At 47.0% G+C, this 18,855-nt stretch overlaps 1 protein-coding gene across 1 annotated transcript in view; it reads right to left on the reverse strand.

Moving 5' to 3' along the window:
* TMEM196 (transmembrane protein 196) overlaps nucleotides 1–18,855 on the reverse strand; it is a 100,097-nt gene that overhangs the window by 32,926 nt on the left and 48,316 nt on the right. Inside the window, exons 2-3 of the mRNA XM_040434017.1 lie at nucleotides 18,785–18,841; nucleotides 14,600–14,842 (exon numbers count right to left, since the gene is read on the reverse strand). Coding sequence (XP_040289951.1) covers nucleotides 14,600–14,842; nucleotides 18,785–18,841 — 300 coding nt within the window. The remainder of the gene's footprint in view (nucleotides 1–14,599; nucleotides 14,843–18,784; nucleotides 18,842–18,855) is intronic.

The following is an 18,855-nucleotide window of genomic DNA, read 5'->3' on the forward strand; positions in this document are numbered from 1 at the left end:
CAGCGCAGAATCTGTATTCATGTCATAGCAGAGAATCAGGCTTCACGTCACCCACCACTGGAACAGGCCACTGTCACACATTTAGGCCCCGGCACCCAGACAGAGGAGAGGTTCATTCAACTTTGGGTTGCACCGCAATATAATGGTAAAATGAAATTAAAAATAGTATTGAATGAGGAAGTGCCCTGGAGTAGAATAATATATTGTTAAGGGGAGGTAGTTAATATCTAATCTGCACAAGGGATGGACAGGTCCTGTGGGATCCATGCCTGGTTCATTTTTATGAACGTCAGCTTGTCCACATTGGCTGTAGACAGGCGGCTGCGTTTGTCTGTAATGACGCCCCCTGCCGTGCTGAATACACGTTCAGACAAAACACTGGCCGCCGGGCAGGCCAGCACCTCCAAGACATAAAAGGCTAGCTCTGGCCACGTGGACAATTTGGAGACCCAGAAGTTGAATGGGGCCGAACCATCAGTCAGTACGTGGAGGGGTGTGCACAGGTACTGTTCCACCATGTTAGTGAAATGTTGCCTCCTGCTAACACGTTCCGTATCAGGTGGTGGTGCACTTAGCTGTGGCGTGTTGACAAAACTTTTCCACATCTCTGCCATGCTAACCCTGCCCTCAGAGGAGCTGGGCGTGACACAGCTGCGTTGGCGACCTCTTGCTCCTCCTCTGCCTTCGCCTTGGGCTTCCACTGGTTCCCCTGTGACATTTGGGAATGCTCTCAGTAGCGCGTCTACCAACGTGCGCTTGTACTCGCGCATCTTCCTATCACGCTCTAGTGTAGGAAGTAAGGTGGGCACATTGTCTTTGTACCGGGGATCCAGCAGGGTGGCAACCCAGTAGTCCGCACACGTTAAAATGTGGGCAACTCTGCTGTCGTTGCGCAGGCACTGCAGCATGTAGTTGCTCATGTGTGCCAGGCTGCCCAGAGGTAAGGACAAGCTGTCCTCTGTGGGAGGCGTATCGTCATCGTCCTGTGTTTCCCCCCAGCCACGCACCAGTGATGGGCCCGAGCTGCTTTGGGTGCCACCCCGCTGTGAACATGCTTCATCCTCATCCTCCTCCACCTCCTCCTCATCCTCTTCCTCCTCGTCCTCCAGTAGTGGGCCCTGTCTGGCCACATTTGTACCTGGCCTCTGGTGTTGCAAAAAACCTCTCTCTGAGTCACTTTGAAGAGACTGGCCTGAAAGTGCTAAAAATGACCCCTCTTCCTCCTCTTCCTCCTGGGCCACCTCCTCTTCCATCATCGCCAAGTGTTTTCTCAAGGAGACATAGAAGTGGTATTGTAACGCTGATAACGGCGTCATCGCCACTGGCCATGTTGGTGGAGTACTCGAAACAGCGCAACAGGGCACACAGGTCTCGCATGGAGGCCCAGTCATTGGTGGTGAAGTGGGTCTGATCCGCAGTGCGACTGACCCGTGCGTGCTGCTGCTGAAACTCCACTATGGCCTGCTGCTGCTCGCACAGTCTTTCCAGCATATGCAAGGTGGAGTTCCACCTGGTGGGCACGTCGCATATGAGGCGGTGAGCGGGAAGGCCGAATTACGCTGTAGCGCAGACAGGCGAGCAGCGGCAGGGTGTGAAAGCCGGAAGCGCGAACAGACGGCTCGCACTTTATGCAGCAGCTCTGACATGTCGGGGTAGTTGCGAATGAACTTCTGCACCACCAAATTCAGCACATGCGCCAGGCAAGGGATGTGCGTCAAACCGGCTAGTCCCAGAGCTGCAACGAGATTTCGCCCATTATCGCACACCACCAGGCCGGGCTTGAGGCTCACCGGCAGCAACCACTCGTCGGTCTGTTGTTCTATACCCCGCCACAACTCCTGTGCGGTGTGGGGCCTGTCCCCCAAACATATGAGTTTCAGAATGGCCTGCTGACGTTTACCCCGTGCTGTGCTGAAGTTGGTGGTGAAGGTGTGTGGCTGACTGGATGAGCAGGTGGAAGAAGAGGAGGAGGAAGCTGAGTAGGAGGAGGAGGAGACAGGAGGCAAATAATGTTGCCCTGCGATCCTTGGCGGCGGAAGGACGTGAGCCAAACAGCTCTCCGCCTGGGGCCCAGCCGCCACTACATTTACCCAGTGTGCAGTTAGGGAGATATAGCGTCCCTGGCCGTGCTTACTGGTCCACGTATCTGTGGTTAGGTGGACCTTGCCACAGATGGCGTTGCGCAGTGCACACTTGATTTTATCGGACACTTGTTTGTGCAGGGAAGGCACGGCTCTCTTGGAGAAGTAGTGGCGGCTGGGAACAACATACTGTGGGACAGCAAGTGACATGAGCTGTTTGAAGCTGTGTGTGTCCACCAGCCTAAATGACAGCATTTCATAGGCCAGTAGTTTAGAAATGCTGGCATTCAGGGCCAGGGATCGAGGGTGGCTAGGTGGGAATTTACGCTTTCTCTCAAATGTTTGTGAGATGGAGAGCTGAACGCTGCCGTGTGACATGGTTGAGATGCTTGGTGACGCAGGTGGTGGTGTTGATGGTACATCCCATGTTTGCTGGGCGGCAGGTGCCAACATTCCTCCAGAGGCAGAGGAATAGGCCGAGGCGGCGGCAGCAGCAGCAGAAGAGGCCGAGGCGGCAGCAGCAGAAGAGGCCGAGGCGGCAGCAGCAGAAGAGGCAGCAGGGGGAGCATGAGTGACTTCCTTGTTTTTAAGGTGTTTACTCCACTGCAGTTCATGCTTTGCATGCAGGTGCCTGGTCATGCAGGTTGTGCTAAGGTTCAGAACGTTAATGCCTCGCTTCAGGCTCTGATGGCACAGCGTGCAAACCACTCGGGTCTTGTCGTCAGCACATTGTTTGAAGAAGTGCCATGCCAGGGAACTCCTTGAAGCTGCCTTTGGGGTGCTCGGTCCCAGATGGCGGCGGTCAGTAGCAGGCGGAGTCTCTTGGCGGCGGGTGTTCTGATTTTGCCCACTGCTCCCTCTTTTGCTACGCTGTTGGGTCGGTCTCACCACTGCCTCTTCCTCCGAACTGTGAAAGTCAGTGGCACGACCTTCATTCCATGTGGGGTCTAGGACCTCATCGTCCCCTGCATCGTCTTCCACCCAGTCTTGACCCCTGACCTCCTGTTCAGTCTGCACACTGCAGAAAGACGCAGCAGTTGGCACCTGTGTTTCGTCATCATCAGAGACGTGCTGAGGTGGTATTCCCATGTCCTCATCATCAGGAAAAATAAGTGGTTGTGCGTTAGTGCATTCTATCTCTTCCACCCCTGGGGAAGGGCTAGGTGGATGCCCTTGGGAAACCCTGGCAGCAGAGTCTTCAAACAGCATAAGAGAATGCTGCATAACTTGAGGCTCAGACAGTTTCCCTGATATGCATGGGGGTGATGTGACAGACCGATGGGCTTGGTTTTCATGCGCCATCTGTGCGCTTTCTGCAGAAGACTGGGTGGGAGATAATGTGAACGTGCTGGATCCACTGTCGGCCACCCAATTGACTAATGCCTGTAAATGCTCAGGCCTTACCATCCTTAGAACGGCATTGGGCCCCACCAAATATCGCTGTAAATTCTGCTGGCTACTGGGACCTGAGGTAGTTGGTTCACTAGGACGTGTGGCTGTGGCAGAACGGCCACGTCCTCTCCCAGCACCAGAGGGTCCACTAACACCACCACGACCATGTCCACGTCCGCGTCCGCGTCCCTTATTAGATGTTTTCCTCATTGTTCCCGTTCACCACAATTTTGAGAATGGCAAATTTGGGAATGCTTTTTCAACCCAGAACAAAAAGTCTGCTTTTACGGTCACTACAAATAACTTGACCAGCTAAAACTGTGCAGATTTGGTTGAATAGAGATGTGAGACCTGTTTTTTTTTGCGCTGTGTGACAGTTATAGGTTTAATCACAGAATGACACTTCTATCAGCACGCTAGCGTGTGTCTTAGGTTTTTCTGAATGAGACTATCAATACCTTCAATGTAAGATTTTCTTTTTGGGATAGATTTCAAGTAGGCCTCAAATACCACAAACTAGTTATTTTCAGAATGGCAAATTTGGGAATGCTTTTTCAACCCAGAACAAAAAGTCTGCTTTTACGGTCACTACAAATAACTTGACCAGCTAAAACTGTGCAGATTTGGTTGAATAGAGATGTGAGACCTGTTTTTTTTTGCGCTGTGTGACAGTTATAGGTTTAATCACAGAATGACACTTCTATCAGCACGCTAGCGTGTGTCTTAGGTTTTTCTGAATGACACTATGAATACCTTCAATGTAAGATTTTCTTTTTGGGATAGATTTCAAGTAGGCCTCAAATACCACAAACTAGTTATTTTCAGAATGGCAAATTTGGGAATGCTTTTTCAACCCAGAACAAAAAGTCTGCTTTTACGGTCACTACAAATAACTTGACCAGCTAAAACTGTGCAGATTTGGTTGAATAGAAATGTGAGTCCTGTTTTTTTTTGCGCTGTGTGACAGTTATAGGTTTAATCACAGAATGAAACTTCTATCAGCACGCTAGCGTGTGTCTTATGTTTTTCTGAATGACACTATCAATACCTTCAATGTAAGATTTTCTTTTTTGAATAGATTTCAAGTAGGCCTCAAATACCACAAACTAGTTATTTTGAGAATGGCAAATTTGGGAATGCTTTTTCAACCCAGAACAAAAAGTCTGCTTTTACGCTCACTACAAATAACTTGACCAGCTAAAACTGTGCAGATTTGGTTGAATAGAGATGTGAGACCTGTTTTTTTTTTTAGCTGTGTGACAGTTATAGGTTTAATCACAGAATGACACTTCTATCAGCACGCTAGCGTGTGTCTTATGTTTTTCTGAATGACACTATGAATACCTTCAATGTAAGATTTTCTTTTTGGGATAGATTTCAAGTAGGCCTCAAATACCACAAACTAGTTATTTTCAGAATGGCAAATTTAGGAATGCTTTTTCAACCCAGAACAAAAAGTCTGCTTTTACGGTCACTACAAATAACTTGACCAGCTAAAACTGTGCAGATTTGGTTGAATAGAGATGTGAGACCTGTTTTTTTTTGCGCTGTGTGACAGTTATAGGTTTAATCACAGAATGACACTTCTATCAGCACGCTAGCGTGTGTCTTATGTTTTTCTGAATGACACTATCAATACCTTCAATGTAAGATTTTCTTTTTGGGATAGATTTCAAGTAGGCCTCAAATACCACAAACTAGTTTTTTTCAGAATGGCAAATTTGGGAATGCTTTTCAACCCAGAACAAAAAGTCTGCTTTTACGGTCACTACAAATAACTTGACCAGCTAAAACTGTGCAGATTTGGTTGAATAGAGATGTGAGACCTGTTTTTTTTTGCGCTGTGTGACAGTTATAGGTTTAATCACAGAATGACACTTCTATCAGCACGCTAGCGTGTGTCTTAGGTTTTTCTGAATGAGACTATCAATACCTTCAATGTAAGATTTTCTTTTTGGGATAGATTTCAAGTAGGCCTCAAATACCACAAACTAGTTATTTTCAGAATGGCAAATTTGGGAATGCTTTTTCAACCCAGAACAAAAAGTCTGCTTTTACGGTCACTACAAATAACTTGACCAGCTAAAACTGTGCAGATTTGGTTGAATAGAGATGTGAGACCTGTTTTTTTTTGCGCTGTGTGACAGTTATAGGTTTAATCACAGAATGACACTTCTATCAGCACGCTAGCGTGTGTCTTAGGTTTTTCTGAATGACACTATGAATACCTTCAATGTAAGATTTTCTTTTTGGGATAGATTTCAAGTAGGTGTCACGAGGGTATCAAGAGCCACGTCTGACTCCGTTATACCCGGGGTCAGGAAGTCGCAGCGGGTGGCTGCGCGCTCTATATCTAAAGATCACGTTGTTTCTTAGTGATTGTTTTCTGTGTTTGCCTTGCTATCCTTTTTGTCTCACTCAGGGATCCATGGCTTCTCCTCCTCAGCTGTTTCTTGTCTGCCACTCCCAACCTCCTTATATTCTCCCCTCACACTTCTCTAGTTGCCAGTTATAGAGCTTCCTGCCTGGACATCTATACTGACCCACTGGAGTTGTGAATCCTGGTTGTCGTTCCAGAGTGCTACCCTCCGGATCCCTGTTGGGCTTATTGTTGTCTCCTGTTGTCGCCCACCTGGGATTATATGTTGAGTCTGTGTTGTCTGTCCTCCCCTTGGTGTTTTCCCTTAGAGCTAGTGGTGCGGACTAGTGTTCCCACCGCCCTGTTCACTATCTAGGGCTCAGCTCAGGGAAAGCCAGGGCTTTAGGCACGTGATCGGCGTACGGGTGAGGAACCCGTCTAGGGACGTCAGGGCAGCCAGGTGCCAGCCGCCAGGTGAGTCAGGGGTCACCACCTTCCCTCTCACTTGGGCAGGGCCTTCCTCGTTCCCTCCCTCTGTGTCACGTATATGATAGCAACGCCGACCGTGATATTATAACTGGCCCTTACTTTTTGAGAAAAAAAAAATATATCATTTTTTATTTGTTGTTTTTTTTTCTCTACTTAGAATCCAATATGGATCCTATTGATGCCTTGGCAGAACAGCTTCAAAGCCTGTCTTTGGAGGTGGCAGGATTGAAGGCGTCTGTTCTCCAACAACAGAAGCAAATGCAGCAGACCGCACCCCCAGCGGTTGCTATGGGTAACCAGGTTGTCACAGAACCCAAGGTTGCTCTTCCCGACAGATTTTCTGGGGGATGGGACAAATTTGCAACGTTCCGTGAGGCCTGCAAATTATATTTTAAGTTGCGCCCTTACTCCTCAGGTCATGAAGAACAGCGGGTAGGGATTGTCATTTCCCTGCTTCAGGGGGATCCGCAATCCTGGGCGTTCTCGTTACCCCCTGGTTCTCAGGCTCTTCAGTCAGTGGAGGGATTTTTTGGGGCTTTGGGTCTCATATATGATGACCCTGACCGAGTCGCCCTGGCTGAGTCGAAGTTACGGAGACTCCTACAGGGAGATCGGTCAGCAGAGGAATATTGCTCAGAGTTCCGTAGGTGGGCTACGGATACTCAGTGGAACGACCCGGCTCTCAGGAGTCAGTTCTGCTCTGGGTTATCTGAAAGGGTTAAGGATGCACTGGCGCTGTATGAGACCCCCCTTTCCCTTGATGCTGTTATGTCCCTCTCTATCAGAATAGATAGACGTCTTAGGGAGAGATCGAAAATTCCGGAGCAATTGGTTACCTCTCCCAAGCAACAGTCAGCCTGTACTGACTTAGATGAGCCTATGCAGCTAGGCGGAACTTCTCGTCAGGTCCGTCCTCCCGAGGTTCGCCGTAGGGGGGGGGCTTGTTTTTTCTGTGGGGGGAAGGGTCATTTCATTAATGTCTGTCCCTCCTTTCTCAAAAACAAAAGACCGTCGGAAAATTACTAACCCCGGGCTGTGCGGAGGATGTCAGCCGGGGGGTATACGTTTCCTCCATACGAACATCTCAATTTGTGTTACCAGCGGTCATTGTTTTTGGTGTTAAGACGGAGTCTATTTCTTTTTTTCTAGACAGTGGAGCAGGGGTAAACTTGATTGATGCCCATTTTGCCCGCACTATGGGTTTGTCTCTCTGTACGCTGCAGAGACCTATTCCCGTATTCGCTATAGATTCTGCTCCTCTGTCTAAGAGAAACCTCACCCACATTGTTCATAATTTACACCTTCGGGTAGGGGACCACCATAATGAGTGTCTTTCATGTTACGTTCTGGAGGGCCTTCCCTCTCCGGTGGTATTGGGTCTTCCCTGGTTGGTAGCGCACAATCCAGTGGTGGATTGGCAGGCCAGGGAGATATTGGAGTGGAGTGAGCATTGCAGAGAGAATTGCTTAAATAACAATTGCTTAATCGCCTCCATAGCTTCCCTACCTACATTTATTTCGGACTTTGAGGACGTTTTTTCTGAAAAGGGTTGTCAGAAGCTACCACCTCATCGTCCTTATGATTGCCCGGTTAACCTGATTCCCGGGCCAAAATTACCCAAGTCCAGGTTGTATAATCTTTCGGGTCCCGAGAGACAAGCCATGAAAGATTATATCTCCGAGAGTCTGGCTAAGGGACACATCAGACCCTCTTCTTCACCCGTGGCTGCAGGGTTTTTCTTTGTTAAAAAGAAAGATGGGGGCCTGCGTCCTTGCTTAGATTTCCTTGAGTTAAACCAGATAACCATCCGTGACCCATACCCTCTTCCTCTCATTCCTGACCTTTTTAATCAGATTGCGGGTGCTAAGTGGTTCTCCAAACTTGATCTTAGGGGGGCCTACAATCTGATTCGTATCAAGGAAGGGGATGAGTGGAAGACAGCTTTTAACACCCCTGAGGGGCATTATGAAAATCTAGTTATGCCTTTCGGTCTGACCAATGCCCCTGCTGTCTTCCAACATTTCGTTAATGATATTTTTAGTCATCTCATCGGCAGGTTTGTAGTCATATACCTAGATGATATCTTAATTTATTCGGCTGATCTGAAAACACATGAGGTGCATGTCAGGCAAGTACTGCAGGTCCTACGGACGAATAAATTATATGCGAAAATTGAAAAATGTGTCTTCGCCGTTCAGGAATTACAGTTCCTGGGATATCTATTATCTGCTTCAGGTTTCCGCATGGATCCTGGGAAGGTCCAGGCAATTTTAGATTGGGATCTTCCTGAGAACCTTAATGCCCTACAACGGTTTTTGGGTTTCGCTAATTTCTATAGAAAGTTCATAAAAAATTATTCAGTGATCGTTAAACCCCTTACCGACATGACTAGGAAGGGGACGGATTTTTCCAAATGGTCTGACACCGCTAAAGATGCATTTTCCTCTCTAAAGGAGAGGTTTACCTCGGCACCTGTTCTAATTCAACCTGATGTCTCCCAGCCTTTTATTGTCGAGGTAGATGCGTCAGAGGTGGGAGTGGGAGCTGTATTGTCTCAGGGTCCGTCTCCTGGCAAATGGCGTCCTTGCGCTTTCTTTTCCAAGAAATTATCTTCTGCAGAGAAGAATTATGATATTGGAAATAGGGAACTGTTGGCGATTAAACTGGCGCTTGAAGAGTGGCGTCACTTCTTAGAGGGAGCAATCCACCCCGTCACGGTGATTACGGATCACAAGAACCTTCTGTACCTAGAATCGGCTAAGCGTCTCACCCCTAGACAAGCTAGGTGGTCGCAATTCTTTACCAGATTTAACTTTGTAATCACCTATCGTCCTGGGGCAAAAAATACCAAGGCAGACGCATTATCTCGTAGTTTCCCTGGAGGGGGTAATGTTTGTGATCCGGTACCTATTTTACAAAGAGGAGTGGTTGTCTCTGCTGTACACTCTGTTCTAGAGGGAAAGGTGTTAGAGGCTCAGGGGGACGCCCCGGCCTCTTGCCCCTCAGAGAAATTGTTTGTACCGTTAAACCTGCGTCTTGAATTATTAAAAGAACATCATAATTCGGCACTTGCTGGACACCCGGGTAGTAAAGCAACCTTGGAGCTATTATCTCGTCGTTTTTGGTGGCCAAGGTTGCGTCAGGATGTAATGGATTTCTTGTCTACTTGTTCTACTTGTGCACGTGCGAAAGTCTCTCATACACGTCCAGCAGGGTCTTTATTGCCACTTTTCATCCCCAATAGGCCATGGACACATCTGTCAATGGATTTCATCACTGACTTACCGTTGTCGGCGGGTAAAACAGTTATCTTGGTAGTAGTAGACAGGTTTAGCAAAATGGTACACTTTATTGCGCTACCCGCACTTCCTAATGCTAAAACTCTCGCTCAGGTGTTTATCAGTGAAATCGTGAAGCTTCACGGGGTCCCTTCCGATGTGGTTTCGGATCGGGGAACCCAGTTTATTTCTACGTTTTGGAAAGCTTTTTGTTCCCGTTTGGGGGTTCACTTGTCCTTTTCCTCAGCTTTCCATCCTCAGTCGAATGGACAGACTGAGCGTACCAACCAAAACCTAGAAACATATTTAAGGTGTTTTGTGTCTGAAAACCAAGAGTTGTGGTCATCATATTTACCGCTAGCTGAGTTTGCCATAAATAATCATTATTAAGAGTCCACTGGCAAGTCACCATTCCTTGGTGCATACTGTTTTCATCCCCAATTTTGTACTTTCAAAGAGGGGGGGTCTTCTGGGGTTCCCGAAGAGGAAAGGTTTTCTTCATCTCTTTCATCGGTATGGCAGAAGGTGCAAGTTAACTTGAAAAAGATGAGTGGTAAATATAAATGCATGGCCGATAAGAAACGGTCGCCAGGTCCGGACCTAGGAGTGAATGACTATGTGTGGTTGTCTACTAGGAATATTAAGTTGAAGGTTCCTTCTTGGAAACTGGGTCCTAGGTTCATTGGTCCCTATAAAATAGTAGCCGTCATTAACCCTGTGGCTTTTCGCCTGGAGCTACCTCAGACTTTTAAGATCCATAACGTCTTCCATAAATCGTTACTCAAGAAGTATGTTCCACCTCTAGAACCATCGCCGCTGCCACCTCCTCCTGTTATTGTGGCTGGTAATCTGGAGTTTCAAATAGCCAGAATTGTTGATTCTCGTCGGGTCCGCCGCTCTCTTCAGTATCTGGTGCATTGGAGGGGTTACGGTCCCGAGGAAAGAATGTGGGTTCCAGCGTCAGAGGTAAACGCCAACAGGTTAATTCAGACTTTCCATGCCTCTCATCCGGAGAGACCTGGTCCTGAGTGTCCGGAGGCCCCTCGTGAAAGGGGAGGGTACTGTCACGAGGGTATCAAGAGCCACGTCTGACTCCGTTATACCCGGGGTCAGGAAGTCGCAGCGGGTGGCTGCGCGCTCTATATCTAAAGATCACGTTGTTTCTTAGTGATTGTTTTCTGTGTTTGCCTTGCTATCCTTTTTGTCTCACTCAGGGATCCGTAGCTTCTCCTCCTCAGCTGTTTCTTGTCTGCCACTCCCAACCTCCTTATATTCTCCCCTCACACTTCTCTAGTTGCCAGTTATAGAGCTTCCTGCCTGGACATCTATACTGACCCACTGGAGTTGTGAATCCTGGTTGTCGTTCCAGAGTGCTACCCTCCGGATCCCTGTTGGGCTTATTGTTGTCTCCTGTTGTCGCCCACCTGGGATTATATGTTGAGTCTGTGTTGTCTGTCCTCCCCTTGGTGTTTTCCCTTAGAGCTAGTGGTGCGGACTAGTGTTCCCACCGCCCTGTTCACTATCTAGGGCTCAGCTCAGGGAAAGCCAGGGCTTTAGGCACGTGATCGGCGTACGGGTGAGGAACCCGTCTAGGGACGTCAGGGCAGCCAGGTGCCAGCCGCCAGGTGAGTCAGGGGTCACCACCTTCCCTCTCACTTGGGCAGGGCCTTCCTCGTTCCCTCCCTCTGTGTCACGTATGTGATAGCCACGCCGACCGTGATAGTAGGCCTCAAATACCACAAACTAGTTATTTTCAGAATGGCAAATTTGGGAATGCTTTTTCAACCCAGAACAAAAAGTCGGCTTTTACGGTCACTACAAATAACTTGACCAGCTAAAACTGTGCAGATTTGGTTGAATAGAAATGTCAGGTCTATTTTTTAGGCGCTGGGTGACAGGCTCAACTTGCCCCTGATGTAATATATGGCCAAAAAATAACCACACTGTTGATGGTTAAATGCACTTGGGTGACACAGGCTCAGCCTGCAGCTGATGTAGTATATGGCCAAAAAATAATCAGACTGTTGATGGTTAAATGCACTTTGGTGACACAGGCTCAGCCTGCAGCTGATGTAGTATATGGCCAAAAAAATAACCAGACTGTTGATGGTTAAATGCACTTCGGTGACACAGGCTCAGCCTGCAGCTGATGTAGGATATAGCACAAAATAACCACACTATCGATGGTTAAATACACTTGGTGATAGCTCGTGCTGGCGCACCACAAGTCACAAAATGGCCGCCGATCACCCCAGAAAAAAAGTGATCTAAAAACGCTCTGGGCAGCCTCAAAAAAGTGAGCAAGTCAATAATAGCACTTCAATGATCCACAGCTGCAGATCGATCACAGAATGAAGTCTTTTGGAGGAGTTAATCTGCCTAATCTCGCCCTAACGTCGCAGCTGCAACCTCTCCCTATACTGATCATAGCAGAGTGACGTGCGGCGCTACGTGACTCCAGCTTAAATAGAGGCTGGGTCACATGGTGCACTGGCCAATCACAGCCATGCCAATAGTAGGCATGGCTGTGATGGCCTCTTGGGCCAAGTAGTATGACGCTTGTTGATTGGCTGCTTTGCAGCCTTTCAAAAAGCGCCAAGAAAGCGCCGAACACCGAACCCGAACCCGGACTTTTACGAAAATGTTCGGGTTCGGGTCCGTGTCACGGACACCCCAAAATTCGGTACGAACCCGAACTATACAGTTCGGGTTCGCTCATCCCTACTCAGGACTGCTCAAATTTGCCTGCACTGCCTGAAAATTTGCAACGGTGCCCACAAATTTTTGGCTGATTTATACAGATTAAAAAAAATAATTGAGCTGTGCTCCATCAGTTACCATATTTCAGAGAATACCTCCATAATATGTTGGCATAGAAAGGCACTACACAGCATTATACCCAGTGCCACTGGCTCTGTAGAACATGCCAAAAGTTATAGTGGTCCATTGTAGTGACTGATTCTTTTAGGACCTTCTTACATGGGCTGATGGTGGGAAATAAATGAGTGCCAATATACAAGTCTTGCAGAGCTCTTTTAAAGGGCCTTTCACATGGCCCAATGCAAAGTAAAAGAGGAAGGGACATTCATTATTATGGTCCTTTGTCCCCTATTTGTTTTTTATATCGTCGCCAGTACATCTCATGTTTGCACAGGGCAATGTCGGCAAATAAGGATCTTTGGTGCCGCATGAAGGATGTGACCACCTATTAAGTGGGCTTTTTGCTGGGATGTTGACTGCTCGGTATAGTAACAAACGCCAGCTTCTGCTCGGACCTCCGGGGCACGGATGGTGCAGGACTGCACTCCCACAGCAATAAATGTAAGCGATTTCCAGCCACCAGTATTGGTAAAACCCATTCAACTTTATTTTTTCTCCATTAAAAGCAGTTACAAAAGATAAATACGAAACAGGCCTCACATCTCTCTGACGTGTTTCGGGTACACGCTTGTAGCACCCTTAATCATAGAGTCACTAGATGACTACACCAGTCAGGTTTTATGGTGGTACCTTTACAGACCAGTTATTAATTATAGGAATATTTGTTCTTGATAATTGTCTCTTTCGTCATTGGGTGTAAAAGATCCCTTAAAGGGGTTGACCCATATCACACATTGGTGGCATATCGCTAGGATATGCCACCAATGTCTCATAGATGCAGGTCTCACCTCTGGGACCTGCACCTATCTCTAGAATGGAGCACACAAAGGGAAGGAGAGTGGACCACGCATGGAGAGTGAACCACCCTCTATTCATTTCTATAGGACTGCTGAAAATAGCTGAGCTGTGCTGCATGCTTGGCTGTTTTCAGAAGTCCCATAGAAATGAATAGGAAGCACACAGCGCAAGCGCAGCCTATGCCTCATTCACTTCTATGGGGATAACAGTAATAGCTGAACCAGAGCTCAGCTATTTTCAGCACTCCCATAGAAATGAATGGAGGACAACCTCGCAAGTGCGGTCTGCTCTTCTTCACTTTGCAGGCTCCGTTCTGGGACCCACACCTATCAGACATTGGTGACATATCCAAGTGATATGCCCCAATCTATGAGATGGGCCAACCCCTTTAAACTAGTAATCTAATATATAAAGCTGAGTGTATGTGTGTATGTATGTCCGCTAAAGGAATCCACACCGTCGCATTTACAATCACAAAATTTGGCGCACAGGTACATCAGGTGTCAAGGAAGGTTTTAGACCATGTCTCAGCTCTCTAGCACTGAGATATTCCTGAGATATTCCCAAAAAATGCATTCATTAGAATTGAAAAAATGAAGGTAAAAATCAACTTCTGTCAGCTGCAGGGGTGGGAGGGAGGGTAACTTTCTCCCTGCAGCTCACACTTAGACAGCACAGTGCTGCTGTCTTAGAGTGAGCTGTTCAAAAGGACATGCCTCTGATCCGGTTAGGCCATGTCCACTCCTCAGCTGACACGGATTTAAAAAATGAAGTTAAAAATCAACTTCTGTCAGCTGCATCGCTGGGAGGGACAGTGACTTTCCTCCTGCAGCTCACACTCACTGACCTCTGGCTACCCTAGGGGCAGGCTGCTGTGGAGGTCACAGTTAAGGGGGCGGTCCACTATGGAGGTCAGTGTTAAGGGGCAGATTTCTGTAAAGGCCACTGTTAAGGGTGCGGGCCCCTGTGGAGGTCAATGTCAAGGGTGTGGTGTGCTGTGAAACTCGCTGTTAAAGGGGAAGGCTGCTGTAAAGGTCAAAGTTAAGGGGATGGGCTGCTGTAAAGGTCCAATTTTAAGGGACGGGGCACTGTGGGGGGTCAGTGTTAAGGGGTGGGGGGCTGTGGAGGTCACTGTTAAGGGGGCGGGGTGCTGTAGATGTCACTGTTATAGTGGATAGTGTTGATATCTTTTAATGACACACACAAACATTAAATGAAATAGATTGAATATACCCAAGCAAAGCCGGGTCCTTCAGCTGGTACAATATATATAGTAAGCAACACAAGCAATAAAATAGGAAGTCTTTACCCAAGTCTTTTACCTTTTCTGTCATTTCATGAGAGTGATGAAGCGAGTGTTCCCTTTCTAAAAACATCCTCCTTTGCTCATAACTGGCTAGGCGACAGGTAAGCCATGTAGATATAGTGCAGACGCTGATGCCAATACATGCAAGGGACAACGAGGCAAGGTGCAATGAGGATCTTTTGGTGAGGGCACGTAGAAATTGGATGTTTAGGATGCCTCCGATGAGTCCACATATGCAGCAGGCAGAGAAAAGAATCATCTGCATGGCAGAAAGAAATGACACAAGGATAAGTACATTTCTGCAAGACCAAAATGCAGCTAATAGAAGGAGAACAGGATCAATGATATAACATTGTAATTTGTAGGTATTTACTCAACTCAACACCATCCCTTTTAAGAGATAATTTGAGAAGAAACAGAAACAAGTAGAAGAAATAGATTTTGTAACAAGTAGAATGTAGCTCCAAAATATCCATGGGCTGGTGATTTGTCTCATTTTGGAGAAAAAGGTTCCAGACAGCTGCTGCCAAGGTCAATAAAACCATAGGTTGCATGAAAAGGACCATAGATGCCCATAATGAGAACATAGTCCTTCCACTTTACAAATCACTAGTCAGACCACACATGGAGTACTGTGTACTGTTCTGGGCTCATCTGAACAAGGCAGACATAGCAGAGCTGGAGAGGGTTCAGAGGAGGGCAACTAAAGTAATAACTGGAATGGGGCAACTACAGTACCCTGAAAGATTATCAAAATTAGGGTTTTTCACTTTAGAAAAAAGACAACTAAAAGACGACTATGTATAAATATATCAGGGGTCAGTACAGAGATCTCTCCCATCATCTATTTATACCCAGGACTGGGTAGAAGAAGACTCTTTACGGTAAGAGCAGTGAGACTATGTGACTCTCTGCCTGAGGTGGTGGTGATTAGGGTTGAGCGAAATGCTCTTCGGATCAAACATCGTTTGAATGCTGTATGGAGACCCGTCTCCGTGCAGCCTTCAAATGTATGGGTTTTGCAGAGGTGAACTTCATGAGACTTCGGTGAAGAACTTCAGCATTCAATTATACAAAGTGAAAACCATTTTAAAACTGCAATCTGTTGTCGGCTTCAGTACTGTGTTACCAGTCAGTACCTTAGCCTACTTCGGATTCCAGTTTAAAAATGATTTTCAAGTTGAATAATAAAAGTCCAAAGTTATTAAATGACGTCTCGCGAGACTTCGGACATAATGAATTTCACCTTTGCAAAACCCATACATTGTACCGAGATGGGTCTCCATATAGCATTTAAACAAAGTTTTGATTAGAAGCGACTTCTGATCTATGATCCGAAACGTGCTTCGCTCAACCGTTGTGGTGATGGTGAACTCACTATAAGAGTTCAAGAGGGGCCCGGATGTATTTCTGGAGAGAAATAATATTACAGGTTATAGTTATTAGATTTCTGGAAAAGTGTCATTGATCCAGGGAGTTATTCTGATTGCCTGATTGGAGTCAGAAGGGAATTTTTCTCCTTTAAATTAGGAAAATTGTCTTTGTAATGGTTTTTTTCCCCCCTTCCTCTGGATCAACATTGCAGAATAACAGGCTGAACTGGATGGACATATGTCTTTTTTTAAATCCTTATAAACTATGTTACTATAGTTGACCATGCTCAGTAATATTGCAGCAGGTGTATATACAACTATGCCGTCCCTCTCACTTGTATGGACGGCTCTGTAGTGTTTGAACAGAATGAAGTGAATGGGACGGCATAGTTGTAATTACACTTGCACACTACTGCAGTTGGGACGGCGAGCAGGTAAACAGTGAAGAGAACACAGCGCTCGTACGAGCTCTGCATTCTCTTCAAACAAATGATCAGCGGAGGTGCCGACAATTACACCCCCGCTTATCTGATATAGGTGACCTATCCTGAGGATAGATCAGGGGCGTCGTTAGGTCAAAACATTCCGGGCTTGAGCCCCGGATGTTTTGACCAGTGCCCCGAATATATTGCTGGCAGTGCACTGGCAGTCCGTCCGGCGCTCTGACTCTCCTGCGCTACACCGGCCCCGCCGCTCATGTCCTAATCCGCCTGCCCTGTGCCTGCAGAGTGCAGACTTAACTTAACTTGAAAATTCATCCCCAGATTCTGCAGCCGGCCGCTCATCTCAGTGATTCCTACTGCAGCTCCGCTTCCGGTAACAGCAGGCAGTGCGGGCGGCGCTCGCTCACTGATGTCAGGCGTCTGCTCCTCCCACTAGGCGGCGCAGGCGCGTGACGTCAGTGAGTGAGCACCGTCCGCACTGCCTGGAGGCTGGAGCTGACTAGCTGAGTAAAACTAGAGAGAGACTCTCTGACTGGGTAAGACTAGGTCACTATCACTATGAGCAAATTAAGTTAAAGTTACTAGGATTACAGTTTAAAATAATGTACAGTTGTAAACTCCTGTGAGTGGAGGGGAGAGGGATCTGTGGTGGATGGCACTGTTATGGGGAGGGCTGGGGGATCTGTGGATGGCACAGTTATGGGCAGGGAGGGGGATCTGTGGATGGCACAGTTATGGGGAGGGAGGGGGATCTGTGGATGGCACAGTTATGGGGAGGGAGGGGGATCTGTGGATGGCACTGTTATGGGGAGGGGGATCTGTGGATGTCACTGTTATGGGGAGGGGGATCTGTGGATGGCACTGTTATGGGGAGGGGGATCTGTGGATGGAACTGTTATGGGGAGGGGGATCTGTGGATGGAACTGTTATGGATGATCTGTGGGGTTGCCCAGACTGCTAGGCCCTTCACTGTAGTTATAACCCCATTCAGCAGTTCCCCTTTCACTGAAGGGGGGACTGCTGAAAGGGGTTAATAACTACTGTGAACGCCCCCCCCTTTTTGGTGACGATGAGGGAGTGGCTTCATTGGATGGGGGCATGGCTTCATGGAATGGGGGCGCGGTTTCACGTGGGCTCGTGCCCCGGATGTCTTCAGACCCTAGCAACGCCCCTGGGATAGATCATTAATATAACAAAGCAGACAACCCATATAAAATTATACCTGTCTTGTGAAAATCGGTTGATCCTTCCCAAGAATTTTTTTAAATTCTTTTTGCAAAGGAGTGTTTCAGTGCCCAAAGGGATGCGGCCTAGCCCCTCAGTGCACCTCAGCTCCTCTGCTTTCCAGTGCTGGCCATATCCCTCGGTGCACTAAAGCATAAAAGTCTTTACTCAGGGACCCCACAACTGATCTTCACAAGACAGGTGACATTTTAATCAGCAATATCAACCCTACTGGGTACCATACCTAGTTTAATACGGTAGATCCTGCTGATAGTTCCTCTTTAAAGGCACTGCTAATTTTGGCTTTTAGGAAATAGCTAATTTTTTAATGTTTTTTAATTTTCTCTTTTCAATTTTTCCCCCTGATGTTTTCAGTTTATGATTTTCTTTTGTATATAAAATGTAGTCTTGGGAGCATTGTTAAAGCGAATCGCCCTATCCAACTGTTTGCATAGGCACATAGCTCTGGATCGCCTAATCAAAGCGCTCTTTTTGTTTTGTTGATCCAGGGCTCTGTTCCCAAGTTTTGATTGACAGGGCCAGGCAGTGGCAAAGCAGCGAGGGAGGGGGTGACCGCAGAAAAAAGTCTAGCTTGGGTACAACAAGAGCAATGCTGACGCCTTTGTTGCACCATAGGCCTAATTTGCATATTAAGAAAAAGTATCATAACTCGGGAATGGAGCCTCGGATCAACAAAAGAAAAACAGTGTTTTAATCAGGTGAACTACAGCTATGTGTCTATAGAACCAGTTTGGTAGGGAGGTCACTGGTGACAGATTCCCTTTATGGGTCATTACTACTACTGGGATTATCCATCACTATGCAAAAGGAACCCCTCTCTTTGTAGTTGCTACAATCCATATTGGCCATAGCCTCATAAGGAGGTTAACAATCCTGCCCTGATTTCCGTATGTCACTGGGGCTCTGAATATAACATCTGACCTTCCAGTACCATGCTTTTACCGCACATCAGAGCTCAAGGATTTCTTCTTCAGTATGGACAACCCTTGGCTGCTTTCTCCATTGACCGGCAGATACACCCTATACTACACTTTATCTCTACAGTTTACTTTTATCATTCAATTCTAGGTTTACTGTTCCTTTAACCTTTTTAGGTTTTTTACATCACACATAGAAATATCTTACATATTAGGCACTTACTATGAGTCCAGATTTCTTTTTGGCGCAGAAGACTCCACAGACTCCACAAATGAGAAACTAAAAAGAGGAAA

The sequence above is a fragment of the Bufo bufo genome, chromosome 5 (genome assembly GCF_905171765.1).
Source record: "Bufo bufo chromosome 5, aBufBuf1.1, whole genome shotgun sequence".
NCBI classification, from domain to species: domain Eukaryota; kingdom Metazoa; phylum Chordata; class Amphibia; order Anura; family Bufonidae; genus Bufo; species Bufo bufo.